Source organism: Neophocaena asiaeorientalis, unplaced genomic scaffold (assembly GCF_003031525.2).
Source record: "Neophocaena asiaeorientalis asiaeorientalis breed wild unplaced genomic scaffold, Neophocaena_asiaeorientalis_V1.1 scaffold15, whole genome shotgun sequence".
Lineage (NCBI taxonomy): Eukaryota > Metazoa > Chordata > Mammalia > Artiodactyla > Phocoenidae > Neophocaena > Neophocaena asiaeorientalis.
This window is the reverse complement of record NW_020185328.1, coordinates 10460934-10477066: the sequence shown is the minus strand read 5'-3', so window position 1 is coordinate 10477066 and position 16133 is coordinate 10460934. Positions and strand designations below refer to the sequence as shown.

Below are 16133 nucleotides of genomic sequence, written 5' to 3'. Positions count from 1 at the left end.
ACTCAGAACTCTGTATTAGGCAGTGGTTTCCATCAGATTTGCTCTGGCAGTTGTTTCTTAAAAGTCTTTAGTTTTTTTGTTTTCTCCACCCAGAGGGAGAAATGACACCCCTACCCCCTTATGTCTCTGCTTCAGAAAGACTCTGAAACTACAACAATCAAAATGATAAAACTACTGAGGAAAAAAGCCCACTCAAATTGATAGGTTCCAAATTCCTTAACTCAGCTATTTCAGACTAATTTTAGGTGTGAATAGCTCATAAGTGTTATTCTTTCATGCAAAATATGTCCGATTTATGATTTTTTTAAACATCACTGCTGTAAACATGGGAAATACGCAGCCTTTGTATGGGTTCTGATAGAAATAATTGAGTAAATTTCCCACTTGGCCTTATTAAATTACACACCAACGTATACTGCGTAATGTGAATCTGGTGCTCATTTGAAAAGGAAGGAGGTACTTTTCAGACGAGCTTGTGTTGTGAAGACAGTTGGGGAAAGGAATGAAGAGTCAGCGTAGTGGCACTTCCAGTTTCCTTTTCTGGCCCCGCCACAGAAAGGATGGATGCAGTAAGAAAGTCGGAGAGAGAGGGTGTGTGTTCCAGGGAGAGGGAAGGGGACCTAGTAGTCGTCAGCTAAAAAAGAGAGAAGAAAAGTGATTTTTTTTTTTTTAAAGGAAAACATTTTAAAATAGAATAAAAGTTCTGGATTCAAAGAGTGATTAATTCTTACTTTCAATGGTAAGAATACAGGTACTAGCTGCAGAGCCTTTATTGTTCACTGCTTTACACATATACTCTCCTTCATCTTCTGGGAAAGTTTCTGGTAAATAAAGACAGTAAGTTTCTCCTCTTTCAATATATTGATAGTCTTCTCCATCCTGCAATATTTCTCCTTCAAACCACCATGTAATTTCTGGTTTGGGTTCTCCTGTTACTTTAACAGTAAATCTAACTGGCTCACTGTCTACAACCGATGTGTTTTTTAGAGGCTTCTTAAACCACGGAGCTCCTGATCTGGTTTGCGCTTCATCTTCAATGGTGGAGCCATTCATGTTGCTACAGTCTTCTTCTTCCTCCTCTTCTCTTTTCTATAATAAAATAAGTGCATTCAAGTTGGCATTTATACTATAGTACTATTTTCAGGACAGTGGTTTAGTAATAGAATTTGGAGGTAAATATATTTTTCCCCCCAAAGTAAAGAACGTGTAAGTATGCTTACTACAAAGTATTTTATAAAACATTTCAATTACTTGAAAACTATTAAAATTTTTTTTAATACCTCCTCATAAAACTTCATTGTCTTTAAAAGGTCATCTTTGGAAAATAAAGGAAATATAAGCCTGGTACCTTTTGTAGTGCTGCATCAATTTCCTTTTGTTCAAACTGCATGCGTAATAACTTTTGCTCTTCAATTCTTCTTTGTTCTTCTTCTTCTCTTGCCTTAGCCATTCGTTCAAATCTAGCTTTCATATTCACTTTATGAGTAAATGGAGCCTCACTTTTTTTTGCAGGCTTGATATCAACATCTTCTTCCTTTACAAAAATGGGCCAAGAATAAGAATTGTCTAAAAACCAACAAGAACTGAGATGTTAATAGTTCTGAAGATGTCTAGACACAGAATAATTAACATGTTTGGTTATGCCTATTTGCCACACTGCAGACATGGAGATTTTCACTATCCCCCAATTTGGGAAAGATGAAAGTTTCATTTGTGAACTATTAACTATTGGAATCCTTTTCTCCCAGTGTAAAGATCATACATTATCTCTCTGGAGTCCTGGTGTATTTATTTGCCCAACCAAATCTCAGTGCTTGTTGATAATGAGTAACAGAAAAGGGTGAGGATATGATACATTGTTAAGTTATTAAAATACTTCCTTCTCGTTAGAGTCTCCATATCACTCTTCACCCTACTACATAATACAGAAATGTAATTTCTGTTATTTCCCACTTCATGATTTCTTTCCTCACTCTTCTTTGTTAATAACTGAGATGAATTCCATTCAACAAATAATTTATTGATGGGCAATGGCAAAGAATGTTTTCAGATAGAATAAACAGGAAGACAACTATTGAAAGAGGCAGTGGTGGAACTTGGGGAAATCATTGAGGTGAAGTATGGTTCTGAGTCAGTCTGTTTAGGGGTGAGAGCTGGAAGCCATGAAAATAAGGGGGTAATTTAAGAGCAGAATTTAAACTGTCAAACAAATAGTGTGAGTCTGTAAAACCAATTTGGTGATGAGATCACTCACTGGCCTTTTGATAGCAGTTTTAGTAGAGTGGGGTCTTATGGGTACAGTTAATCCATGGTTTCAAAAGTACTTTAGTTGTAGTCGACTCTTGGTTTCTAAACTACTTAGACTCTTGTGGGTCTGTCTGGAAATGCCACCACTTATATTTCACTGTACTATGAGGAAATTGCTTCCAGGTACCACGTGCAACCAATAAAGGAAATTTTGAAACAAGCTGTAAATAACTGCCTGTGTAAGAAAAATCTTGGTTCATCAATGTTTTACATTAGTTTGAGGTGTTGCACTGCAGCTCCAATGAATGTAGAAGGAGGAGTTAAAAGTAAGTTGGATAGTTTTTCTGGTTCTCCTGAATCAAATTTTTGTTTGATACTGGAAAGTGCTGGAACATCAGACACAACCAGAGACCTAATGGGTAAATTCTATTGTTAACGCCATTATTTAACCTTCAGTGGATAAACATAAAGCCTGACTACCATTATTGTTAGTGAACAGTGTTGATATGATTATTATATTTAAAAGATAGGGTAAAAAGTACGTGTTAAACAATGGTTTGCTTGCTTAACAAGCAAAGTATTAAACTGCAGTTTTAATCTCAGCAGGCTTTTCTGAGACTTACATGGAAAGAAAAATGGACCTCCTTTTTCAGACTTAAACAGTTCATGTTATTCTTTGCTTACAAAATAAATCCTCAAGATAGGATATTTCAGCAGGCACAATAACTGCTATTCTGACTGAATCCCTCCTGGTTAATAACTTGCCTTCTGGATTTTTGGATAAAATTTTGTGTAGGGCTTCCCTGGTGGCACAGTGGTTGGGAGTCCGCCTGCCAATGCAGGGGACCACGGGTTCGTGCCCCGATCCTACCCGAAAAAAAAAAAAAAAAAAAAAAAAAAAAAATTCTTCATAAGTTAACTGGAAGAAAGTTCATGAACAGTCTTTCAGTTATTGAGTACAGTTGCCTTTTGTTGAATCCCTGAAAAGCCAGGTTAAAAGTGTTTCCAGGAAATGAATCTACTAAGAGAGTCACGTTATAAATGGAATGATCTTTGTTCTAGAGTCTAGGTGCATGCTTAGCAGGGCATTGATACTCCCAGCGTGTGGATATTACAGGCAACCGAAATAGGCAATGAATTTGGGATAAAAACGCAAGGAATGGTTTTGGAGTGCACCTTGTAAAATCTAGATAGAATGTCAAACACACTAAGGAAATTAAGTGGTTTACCTACCAAATGTTAGTACAGGTTAAGGGCTACAGGAGCTGGGACGGAATTCTTAGATTAGGTAAGGTTACATGAATGAGTTAGGCCTTGAAAGGTGTCTGGAACATAAAGAGAAGGTATTTTCTAAAGGAGGAAAACAAGTATCAGATGGGAGGGGAAGATCCTACTCTGGAAGTTGATTATACTCTGCCAAAACTATGCTAACACAGGATCTGGGTGACCCTTAATCTAGAGGGATATGATAGGAGGAATGTCAGGTTCTACACAGGAAACTCAATTTAGGACATCCTCATGGATTACAGAAGATCAGCCAGGTCCTAATCTCATATCCTTTTTTTTTTTTTTTTTTGCTGTACGTGGGCCTCTCACTGTTGTGGCCTCTCCCACTGCGGAGCACAGGCTCTGGACGCGCAGGCTCAGCGGCCATGGCTCACGGGCCCAGCCGCTCTGCAGCATGTGGGATCTTCCCGGACCGGGGCACGAACCCTTGTCCCCTGCATCGGCAGGCGGACTCTCAACCACTGCGCCACCAGGGAAACCCTCATATCCTTTTATACAAGAGTCAGTAATTAAAACCAGAAGCCACCTACCTCATTTATTTTACCTACAAATTTTATAGGACTAGGTATCACTGCTCTGAGGTTTCAGGACCTTTTTTTAAAAAAATGGAAGCACGTGCATGCTTATTTAAATTCTTTACCTTCTGTGATTTGTCTCTAAAGGATCAACCGATCTTATGGCCCATCCGTCCATTTAATGTTGGTGTTCTCCAGGGTTTTATCATTCACCTTCCAACTATTGACTCTCAAGATGGTTTTATCTACATCTATACTTGGAAACAATCTGTAGCTCCTGCCTCTTCCCTGAGCCCAGTACCTGTGTTTCAGACTGCCATTATCTTTCCAAATATAGCTCAAACTTCACAGGTCCAAAACAGTTTATTCACCCCTCCCTGACCTCCTGAATTCTCTGTAGCATCATCTAGTTTCCCTGGTAGTCTTGAAGCAATGTTAGGCTTCTCAGCAACCACCTGCCTGTAACTCAGTTTTGTTAAAGTTGGGTCAATTTTTCTCCCTTGCCCCCAACTTCATGACCATCTTCCAGTTTATCCTCCATGATCCCAGGATTCTGTAAACATAAGCCTTTTATTACTCTGTCTTAAAACTGATTATTTGGGCTTCCCTGGTGGCGCAGTGATTAACAATCAGCCTGCCAATGCAGGGGACACGGGTTTGAGCCCTGGTCCGGGGAGATCGCACATGCCGCGGAGCAACTAAGCCCGTGCACCACTACTGAGCTTGCGCTCTAGAGCCCGCGAGCCACAACTACTGAGCACGCGTGCCACGAAGACCGTGCTCTGCAACAAGAGAAGCCACCGCAATAAGAAGCCCACGCACTGCAACGAAGAGTAGCTCCCACTTGCCGCAACTAGAGAAAGCCCGCGCGCAGCAACAAAGACCCAATGCAGCCCAAAAAACCCTGATTATTAACATTGTTCCCGGATTATAGTGCCCATAAGGTTAAAAAGGCCCTTCAGCTAGCTGCAACCTAGTTTTACAACATTTTATCCTATCACCTATTATATGAACCTTTCCTTTGAACCTATTTTCCACTCTGCCAGATAAAGTTTTACAACCTTCCTGTTGACTCACATTGTCCTTCCAATCTGGAATGCTTTCCCTCTTTAACTGAAACTTCTATTCAACCTTCACGTTCAGCTAAAATGTCATTTTCTCAGCCCTGTTAAACATCTCCTAGGAATACTGATTCCATACTACTTGATCCCATAACACTAAATACATAACTATCTTAGCACTTAATGACAATTTTAATTGTTTTCATCTCATTAGGCTGGATTTCTTGAAGGCATATTATATTCACTTTTATGTACCCAAAACTTAACATAGGGCCCAACATAGAAGATATTAAAAATAGCAATGGCATTAGTTTTTAGCTGTGACAAAATGGTTTATAACCCAGTCCCTAAGTCCTTATGTTTTTGTGTATGTTGCACTAAGTTCAGATGCATATCAATTTAATTGATATCTGGATGTTCTACAGCATCTCCATTTGTCTAGCCTGTGACCTCTCTTCCTACCAAACTCCTATGTTCCCCTACTACCTAGTATACCCAGTCACTTTGATTCCTCTCCACCACCATTTCCAAGCTAAGTCTTGCCAGTTTTGTATCCTACATACTTATCAGTCCTCTCCATTCCAGTTCTAGTTCAAATCCTCATGTTTTCTCTGACCACCCTGTACAAAATTGTACCACATAATCTGTAGTCTTTTACCCTGCTTTGTTAATCTCCATAGCTTTTATTTACTACCCAATCATTGTTTTCCATTCCCTGTCTCCTGCCCCACACCTGTTAGATTCTAAACACCATATGAGCAAGGACTGCAGGTTTATTCATCAATGTAGTCCCAGTGCCCAGAACAGTCTCTGGAACATAGTAGGCTTTCAAATAATTTTTTAATGCATAAGTCTAAAGCCATCTTTAGCTTCAGCATGATCTTGTGATAAAGATGCCTATTTGATAATATCATTCCATGTTTTAAAAATCCCTTCATTGCACCCCAATAAAACAAAGTTCCTTAATATGGCATCTAAGATGGGTCATCTTGCCTGTGCTTGCGTCTTCATCATCTTTTGCTGTGCTTGCACTCTACTTGTCTCAGTAATAATGAATTGCTTATCGTCCTGGAATTTGCCCAGTTTCATCATTCTTTTTATTCACCAATCTCCTCTGAAGGCCCTCCCAAATTCCCATACATTTATAGCTAAATGTATGATGAAAATCAATTTTTAGAAGAATATATGTTAAATATAACATGGCAATTTTGACAGAATTAAGTTTTCCAGATCTTATTTAAACCAATATTCATAATCATGGAACTAGTCATTAAGCTGGAATGGCCATTATAGGTCATCTAGTGAGTGCCTCCTTATTTTACATATGGAGGTACTTCAAATTCATGTCACCTGAATTCTGATCTAGGCTCTGCCACTGAATGATTGAACATGACTTTGAACATATCATATAGGCTTTGTTGGCCTCATCTTTAAGAAGGTAGGTATGAATCATCTCTGGAGTTTGATATACACTGGTTCTACTGAATCAAAGTAAAACTTGTGCCAATAAATATCTCTGAGCTATTTTTGCTAAAGTGAACCATTTGATGTTCACTGTAGGCTTTAATTCTTATAAAAGTCATTTTGGAACAATGCTAGAGTAGGGAAATCTTTTCAAAGTCTCTTAAGATCTTAATGTGCTTTTGCTATTTAGTTCCAAGATTATTATATACACTGATGGTTAATTGTAAATTCCAACACTTATTTCAAAGTCAATGTTATTTCTGTTAAGTTTATCATCATTACTGAACTATAACTTAAATATAAAACAGTATACCTCATGAAAGTTTTCTGCTTCTCGCTCTTTAATTTCAAGATCAATTGCTCTTCTTCTTGCTCGTTCTTCTTCTATCTTTTTCTGTATTTGTTTTTCAGACAATTGTCCAATTTTTTCAAACTTGCTTTTTAGATTTTTAGCTTGAATAGAGCCACTCCTTTTCAATTTGATTAATTCTTCATATTCCCTGCTCAGTTCAAAGGTTTCATTTTCTTCTTCTTCCTTCAAAAAAATTAAGATTTTTATATATTAAATACCAGAAAATTAGTTTGTACAATAAACCATCCAGAAAGTTCACTATTTCTTATTTGAAGTCCAAACTAAATGTTAAATAACTTCCTCCCTAAATACAGTGCCTAAATTTACTAATTAAAAGTAGTGCTACAAATTTAAGACTGTAGATAACATCTTATTTCATTTAAAATGCTATTTAATTAGGGACTATGGCTCAAAACCTCATTAACATTCCATTATAACCTGCTAAAAGTAAAATATGTACACGATTAGCTTTTACTAGGAATTGTAGGAAGACCTTGGTTTAGGGGAAGGTAAAGAAAATTCAAAAAATACTGGGCTAGGAGTCAATAGTTCTGACTCTGATACTGTGTGGCCGTTTGCCTGGTCACTTAGTCCACTGGACATGATTTTTTCATCTCTATATAGAGCCACAGTATCTCTAAAATTCCTCCTGCCTTTGATTTGATGATAGTCAAAGTTAAATATTACTCTTAATAATTCAACTGAATTAAGCATTTCTACAGATATAGTCTGGTAAAATCCCTACATTTTGCTACATATCACTTGTATTCTCAATTTTATATTCTGCCAAGAAAGATGAGTCAACAAAAATTGGGTTTGAATTCTTTATACCATTTTATCTTGAATACCTTATTCAGGTTCCTTTCCCTTGTCTTTTACCTTGTCTTTCCCTTTTCTTTGTATACTTCGTACACTAAACCCTAATGGACTGGTAGAATATTGCAGTTATTCCTGGTACACTTCTCCTGGGAAAAACCTAGAGTTCTAGGCAGAGAGAAAAAAAAAAGGTGGGACTGGGCAGGGTGGGGTGCGGGAAGAGTCACAGTGGATGACGTTGACATGAGGCTTAATTTCTTGGTTCAACAAAGGGAAAAAAGGAAGTTTATTCCTTTATACTACCTCCACTTTTTGGTCTATGTGGGTGAAAATGGGCAACTCCTAAAATACCAGAAATTAACAAAGTTATGACATCACATCATATCACAATGGTTCCCACATCACTCTGATCAAAATTAATGGTTGAACTAATCAGTTATGATCTATGTAATCTTGGAATTGGCATTCTACTTGTTTGAAAACTCCCAGACATAGTGGAGTGAGTCACTTAGTAGCACCAGAATGTCAGACAATTACACCCTGCCATATATGAATTAGATTACTTCCCAATAGTATTACTAAAATATATTCTAATTTACTTTGTTTTTCTAGACAATTCATTTTCAGCTTCCTTTACAAAATAAATGCTATTACATTTTTTTAAAATTCTGAGGGTACACCTTGCAGTATTTTCCTACAGCATATTCATTATATTTTCTGATTAACTATATATTTATGCAGCATTTATCGTCTCTTGGTTGACCTGGGCAAGGAAGTAAATATCCCCACAGTCCCATTGCTCCAACCCATGACAAAGAGGCAACTTCTAAGAGATTGCGACCTCTGTGAAGGAACCCACTCGGTTCCTAGATCAGGAGTTGGCAAGGGGCCCCCACCAAGTCACCTACCAAACATGCCATATCACTGCCGATCCTACTTAGGCTGGGAAAGCCACTGCTCGCCTCACCCCAAGTAATGGGGTTGTGCACTCATCCCCAACACTGTTGTTCGTGTAGCTGCTAGGGGACCCTGCCCAGCCGGAGGCCAAGGGTGACGGTGGAATGCTGGCCTCCTCCCTCACCCTCCCCACTTCTGCCTATGCAACTGGTTGGCCATCCAGATGGAGGGAAGCAGTGTTCAGGGTTAGGAAGGCGAAGGTTAGACAGGGTCCCAGGACATCAGGAGGTAGGAAGAGGGCTGCTGAGAGCCCACCATGAGGAAGCACGGAGACGTCACATGGAGTGGGTGAGCCAAGGCTCCGAGACTCTAGCGCAGGCTCCACTGTTCAACCAACTTTCAATTACAACACACACAAGTTCAAAGATAAACTTATTTAAAATTTCAAAGGCAACCTCAGAGCACTAAATCCTGTGTCCCTTCTGAGCATGGGGTCCTGTGAGGGCACAAGTTGCATGTTCATGAAGCTGGCCCTGTACAGTCTATAGGTATGTATGTGTATATATGTATTCTTAAAATTATTTATTTTGGCTGTGTTGGGTCTTTGTTGCTGTGTGAGGGCTTTCTCTAGTTGCGGTGAGCGGGGGCTGCTCTTCGTTGCGGTGCGTGGGCTTCTCATTGTGGTGGCTTCTCTTGTTGTGGAGCACAGGATCTAGGCGCGCGGGCTTCAGTAGTTGCGGCACACAGGCTTCAGTAGTTGTGGCTCGCGGGCTCTAAAGCGCAGGCTCAGTAGTTGTGGCGCACAGGCTTAGTTGCTCCGCAGCATGTGGGACCTTCCCGGACCAGGGCTCGAACCCGTGTCCCCTGCATTGGCAGGCTGATTCTTAACCACTACACCACCAGGGAAGTCCCTATATATGTATTTTTACAATTCATTTCAATGCTGGTGAAACCATACTAAGGTATTTAATAGTATCAAAATTCTATCTTAGAATAATTTAATAAAATACAGGCATAACTTGGAGATATTGGGAATTCAATTCCAGACCACTGTAATAAAGCGAATATCTTAATAAAGTGAGTCACATGAATTTTTTGGTTTCCCAGTGCATATAAAAGTTATGTTTACACTATAGTCTATTAAGCGTGCAATAACATTATGTCTAAAAAAATAATGTACATACCTTAACTTTAAAATATTGCTAAAAACTGCTAACCATCACCTGAGCCTTCAGTGAGTTGTAATCTTTTTGCTGTTGGACAGTCTTTCCTCAGTGTTGACGGCTGCTGACTGATCAGGGTGTTAATTGCTGAGGCTGGGGCGGCTGTGGCAGTTTCTTAAAATAAGACAACAATGAAGTTTGCTGCATCAATCGACTCTTTCTTTTGTGAACGACGTCTCTGTAGCTTGCAATGCTCTTTGATAGCATTGTACCCGCTGTAGAATTTCTTTCAAAATTGGAGTCAGTCTTCTAAAACTCTGCTGGTGCTTTATCAACTAAGTTTATGTAATATTCTAAATCCTTTGCTGTCATTTTAACAATCTTCACAGCACCTCCACCAGGAGTAGCTTCCTCATCTCCCAGCCTTCATAGAACTGAAGAGAGTTAGGGCCTTGCTGTGAAGTGTTAAAATCACTTTCTTTTTTCATCCATAAGAAGCAACTCCTTATTCACTAGTTTTATCATGAGATTGCAGCAATTCATTCACATCTTCAGACTCCACTTCTAATTCTACTTCTCTTGCTATTTCCACATCTGCACTTACTTCCTCCACTGAAGCCGTGAACTCCTCAAAGTCATCCATGAGGGCTGAAATCAACTTTTGCTAAACTCCTGTGAATTTGATATTTTCACCTCTTCCCGTGAATCACAAATATTCTTAATGGTACCTGGAATGTTGAATCCTTTCCAGAAGGTTTTTAATTGATTTTGTCCATATCCATCAGAGGAATCACGATCTATGGCAGCTATAGCCTTACAAATTCAATAATAAGACTTGAAAGTAGAAATTACTTCTTGATCCATGGGCTGCAGAATGGATTCTGTGCTAGCAGGCATGAAAACAACATTAATATCGTCACAAATCTCCATCAGAGCTCTTGGGTGATCAGGTGCACTATTTTTTTTTTAACATCTTTATTGGAGTATAACTGCTTTACAATGGTGTGTTAGTTTCTGCTTTATAACAAAGTGAATTAGCTATACATATACATACATCCCCATATCTCCTCCCTCCTGCGTCTCCCTCCCACCATCCCTATCCGACCCCTCTAGGTGGTCACAAAGCACGGAGCTGATCTCCCTGTGCTATGCTGTTCCTTCCCACTAGCTATCTACTTTACATTAGGCAGTATACATAAGTCCATGCCACTCTCTCACTTCGTCCCAGCTTACCCTTCCCCCTCCGCGTGTCCTCAAGTCCATTCTCTACGTCAGCGTCTTTATTCCTGTCCTGCCCGTAAATTCTTCATAACCTTTTTTTTTCTTTTAGATTCCATACATATGTGTTAACAGATGGTATTTATTTTTCTCTTTCTGACTTACTTCACTCTGTATGACAGACTGTAGGTCCATCCACCTCACTACAAATAACTCAATTTTGTTTCTTTTTATGGCTGAGTAATATTCCATTGTATATATGTACCACATCTTTATCCATTCATCAGTTGATGGACGCTTAGGTTGCTTCCATGTCCTGGCTATTGTAAATAGAGCTGCAATGAACATTATGGTACATGACTCTTTTTGAATTATGGTTTTATTGGGGTATATGCCCAGTAGTGGGATTGCTGGGCCATATGGTAGTTCTATTTGTAGTTTTTTAAGGAACCTCCATACTGTTTCCATAGTGGCTGTATCAATTTACATTCCCACCAACAGTGCAAGAGTGTTCCTTTTTCTCCACACCCTCTCCAGCATTTATTGTTTGTAGATTTTTTGATGATGGCCATTCTAACCAGTGTGAGATGATACCTCATTGTAGTTTTGATTTGCATTTCTCTAATGATTAATGATGTTGAGCATTCTTTCATGTGTTTGTTGGCAATCTATATATCTTCTTTGGAGAAATGTCTATTTACGTCTTTTTTTTTCTTGATGAGTCTGGCTAATGGTTTATCAATTTTGTTTATATTCTCAAAGAACCAGCTTTTAGTTTTATTGATCTTTGCTATTGTTTTCTTCATTTATTTCTGATCTTCATGTTTCCTTCATTTATTTCTGATCTTCTGATCTTCATGATTTCTTTCCTTCTGCTAACTTTGGGGGTTTTTTTCTTCTTTCTCTAATTGCATTAGGTGTAAGGTTAGGTTGTTTATTTGAGATGTTTCTTGTTTCTTAAGGTCGGATTGTATTGCTATAAACTTCCCTCTTAGAACTGCTTTTGTTGCATCCCATAGGTTTTGGGTTGTTGGCTTTCATTGTCATTTGTTTCTAGGTATTCTTTGATATCCTCTTTGATTTTTTCAGTGATCTCTTGGTTATTAAGTAGTGTATTGTTTAGCCTCCATGTGTTTGTATTTTTTACAGAGTTTTTCCTCTAATTGATATCTAGTCTCATAGCATGTGGTCGGAAAAGATACTTTATACGATTTCAGTTTTCTTAAATTTTCTTAAGGCTTGATTTGTGACCCAAGATATGACCTATCCTGGAGAATGTTCCATGAGCACTTGAGAAGAAAGTGTATTCTGTTGTTTTTGGATGGAATGTCCAATAAATATCAATTAAGTCCATCTTGTTTAATGTATCATTTAAAGCTTGTGTTTCCTTATTTATTTTCATTTTGGATGATCTGTCCATTGGTGAAAGTGGGGTGTTAAAGTCCCCTACTATGATTGTGTTACTGTAGATTTTCCCTTTTATGGCTGTTAGCCTTTGCCTTATGTAGTGAGGTGCTCCTATGTTGGGTGCATAAATATTTACAATTGTTATATCTTCTTCTTGGATTGATCCCTTGATCATTATGTAGTGTCCTTCTTTGTCTCTTGTAACAGTCTTTATTTTAAAGTTTATTTTTTCTGATATGAGAATTGCTACTCCAGCTTCCTTTTGATTTCCATTTGCATGGAATATCTTTTTCCATCCCCTAACTTTCAGTCTGTATGTGTCGTTAGGTCTGAAGTGGGTCTCTTGTTGACAGCATATATATGGGTCTTGCTTTTGTATCCATTCAGCCAGTCTGAGTCTTTTGGTTGGAGCATTTAATCCATTTACATTTAAGATAATTATCGATATGTATGTTCCTATTACCATTTTCTTAATTGTTTTGGGTTTGTTATTGTATATCTTTTCCTTTTCTTGTGTTTCCTGCCTAGAGAAGTTTCTTTCAGGTGCACTATTAATGAGCAGTAATATTTTAAAGGAATCATTTTTTCTGAGCAGTAGGTCTTAACAGTGGGCTTTAAATATTCAGTAAACCAGGTTTTGAATAGATTGCTATATCTAGGTTCTCTGTTCCATTTATAGAGCACTGGCAGAGTAGATTTAGCAGAATTCTCAAGGACCCTAGTATTTTCAGAATGGTAAATAAGCATTGGCTTCAACTTAAAGTCACCAGCTATGTTTTAGCCTATAACAAGAGAGTCAGCCTGTCTTTTGAAGCTTTGAAGCCAAACATTGACTTCTCCTCTCTAGCTAAAAAAGTCCTAGATGGCATCTTCTTCCAATACTAGCCTGTTTGTCTACATTGAAAATCTATTGTTTAGTGTAGCCACCTTCGTTTTGATTATCTTAGATCTTCTGCATAACTTCTGCAGCCTCTACAACAGCACTTGCTGTTTCATCTTGTACTTTTTTGTTATGGAGGTGGCTTCTTTCCTTAAACTTCAAGAAGCAACCTCTGGTAGCTTCAGACTTTTCTTCTGCAGCTTCCTCATCTCTCAGTCTCCATAGAATTGAAGAGAGTTAGGGCCTTGCTCTGGAGTAGGCTTTGGCTTAAGGGAATGTTGTGGCTTATGTGACCTTCTATCCAGACCACTAAAACTTTTTCCACATCGACAGTAAGGCTGTTCCACTTTCTTATCATTTGTGTGTTCACTGGAGTAGCACTTTTAATTTCCTTCAAGAACTTTTCCTTTGCATTCACATCTTGGCTAATGGTTTGGCCCAAGAGGCCTAGATTTTGGCCTATCTCAGCTTTCGACGTTCCTTCCTCACTAAGCTTAATCTTGCTAGCTTAATTTAAAGTGAGACAAATCGCTTCTTGGCCAAGTGTAAAGTGAGAGATGTGCGACTCTTACCTTCACTTAAACACTCAGAGACCATTAATTGGCCTAATTTCAATACTATTGTGTAAGGGAACAGGTAGGCCCGAAGAGAGGGAAAGAGATGGGCAAACAGCCAGTCAGTGAAGCAGTCAGAACATACACACTTATCGATTAAGTTTACCATCTTATATGGGAGCAGTTTGTGGTGCCCCCAAACAACTACAATAGTAAGAATGAAGATCACTGATCACAGATCACCATAACAAATATAATAATAATGAAAAAGTTTGAAATATTGAGAGAATTACCAAAATGTGACACAGAGACACAAAGTGAGCAAATGCAGTTGGAAAAATGGTGGCAACAGACTTGCTCCATGCAGGGTTGCCACAGACCTTCAATTTGTAAAAAGTGCAGTACCTGCAAAGTGCAATAAAGTGAAGCACAATGAAATGCAGTATGCCTGTAAAATTATTCAAAGACCTGCCAAACTGATGTTCCTATTAGCATCCATGGTACTCTTATAGTTTTTTCTTATTTTGATTACCAGCTTAATTCTGTTTCAAGGAAAATAAGTATAACTGGGTATATTAAGTACTCTAGAGTGACAGTTCTCAATCATGGTATAATCTCACACAATTGTGAGGTATATAGGAAGAAATATTTACTTACATACTACAGTAATATCTCAGTCACTTGGAATCTCATATATTTTTCAAACTAGCAAGAAGGAGTAGAGTTATAGCAGGCTGGAAAGGTACACTCAACTATGCTGAAACTTGTACCACGTGCCTCATAGGAGTGTCCTTTATGTAAAAATAATACTTAGATAGTTATTGTAAGGTAATGCATGTGAAATACTGAGATTACTAAATATTTGTGGAATAAAAATGGACACTTCTTAAAGTCTTACCTCTCCCATTTCTTGTCTCAGTTGTTCAAATTCCTGTTTTTCCATCTCTAGCTTATGCTTCCGTTCCTCCTCTGTTCGTCGTCTTTCTTCTTCCATTTTTTGTTTTAATAATTCTTCAAAATTAATTTCTAGTTTTCCAGGTGTAAGAGATTCTTGAGAGATTGTTTTATACATCTCTGGGGAGTCATCATCTACTACCTATTTAAAATAATTCTTTTATCACTCTTGCCAGAATTATACATACTACAAAGGGAATATTTCTTGAATAGAAAGGTTTCACATTGAACTAAAAACCAAAAACTCTCTTTAAAAGTATAAAACAATAAACAAGAAGGAATTATTAGAAACTGTAAGACTAAAGTATTTTGTAGTAACAGAGAAAATGGTGACCATAAAGTCTCCATTCCAGTGAACACAAATAAATACTTTGACTTTATACTATGAGTAATTTGAATTAGACATTAAGATGTTCTAACAACAAAACTTTTTTTAATTAAAAAAATTAAAAAGATGTTCTAATATTGGGAAAATGTTTTAATTGGATTAAAATGAACCTCCATTCTGGTAATTAAAATAAAGCATTTCAGTTAAATCATGGTTTTTACCTGAATGAATTAGATATCATGACCCCTTCATAATCAGGCAAAAATCAGTTAATGCTGTGATTTTACTGTGCTGATTTATTTACTGTCAGGCTAATTAAAAGTAAATAATAATAGTTAATACTTATAGCTGCCAGGTACAATTCTAAGCACTTTACGTGTATTGACTTATTTTTCTGTAACCCTGTGAAGTAGGTGTTATTAATATCCCCATTTTATAGATGAGGAAACTGAGGCACTAAAAAGTAACTTGTCCAAAGTCAACACAAATACTATGTGGAAAAGGTGAAATTCCAAAGTTTAGAAGTCTTTCTAATAAAATTATAAATAACTATTTAGACTACCTTTTTGTAATTTCATGAATTACATGTCTAACTGCCGTTTAGTTATGACCTTGAGCAAGTTACATAGCCTCTCTAAATCTGAGTTTCCTTATCTGTGACAACTTTCATAGAGTTGTCATGAGAATTACATAAAGTTTGGAAATACTTTGCAGTGTGTCTGACACTATGGTAAGCTCCTAAACAGCAGTTTTATTATTACAATATCATTCCCTGTATATAGGCAATCTCTAAATTGCAAATAGAAACTCTGCCTTTAAATCATTGACTTGGAATACATTTTGCCATGAAAAGCAATGACCTAATTCTAACCCCTGAAAGTATATACATAAACCTCTCACTTGAATTGTGTCCCTGTGGCTGAACTAGACACAGGAATAAGAGAGGTAAAGAGAAATTATTATTTGTTCCAAGTTTTATATATGACAGGC

The 16133-nt window shown here is 37.7% G+C and overlaps 1 protein-coding gene across 2 annotated transcripts in view; it reads right to left on the bottom strand.

Moving 5' to 3' along the window:
• Positions 1–541: 541 nt before the first annotated feature.
• The window catches only part of NEXN (nexilin F-actin binding protein), a 30698-nt gene continuing 15106 nt past the window's right edge, over positions 542–16133 (bottom strand). For both annotated transcript variants that reach the window (XM_024734545.1, XM_024734546.1), the window contains 4 exons: positions 14760–14957; positions 6888–7109; positions 1349–1534; positions 542–1089 (listed from right to left, as the gene is read on the bottom strand). In XM_024734545.1, coding sequence (XP_024590313.1) covers positions 721–1089; positions 1349–1534; positions 6888–7109; positions 14760–14957 — 975 coding nt within the window. In that variant the 3' untranslated portion in view covers positions 542–720. The remainder of the gene's footprint in view (positions 1090–1348; positions 1535–6887; positions 7110–14759; positions 14958–16133) is intronic.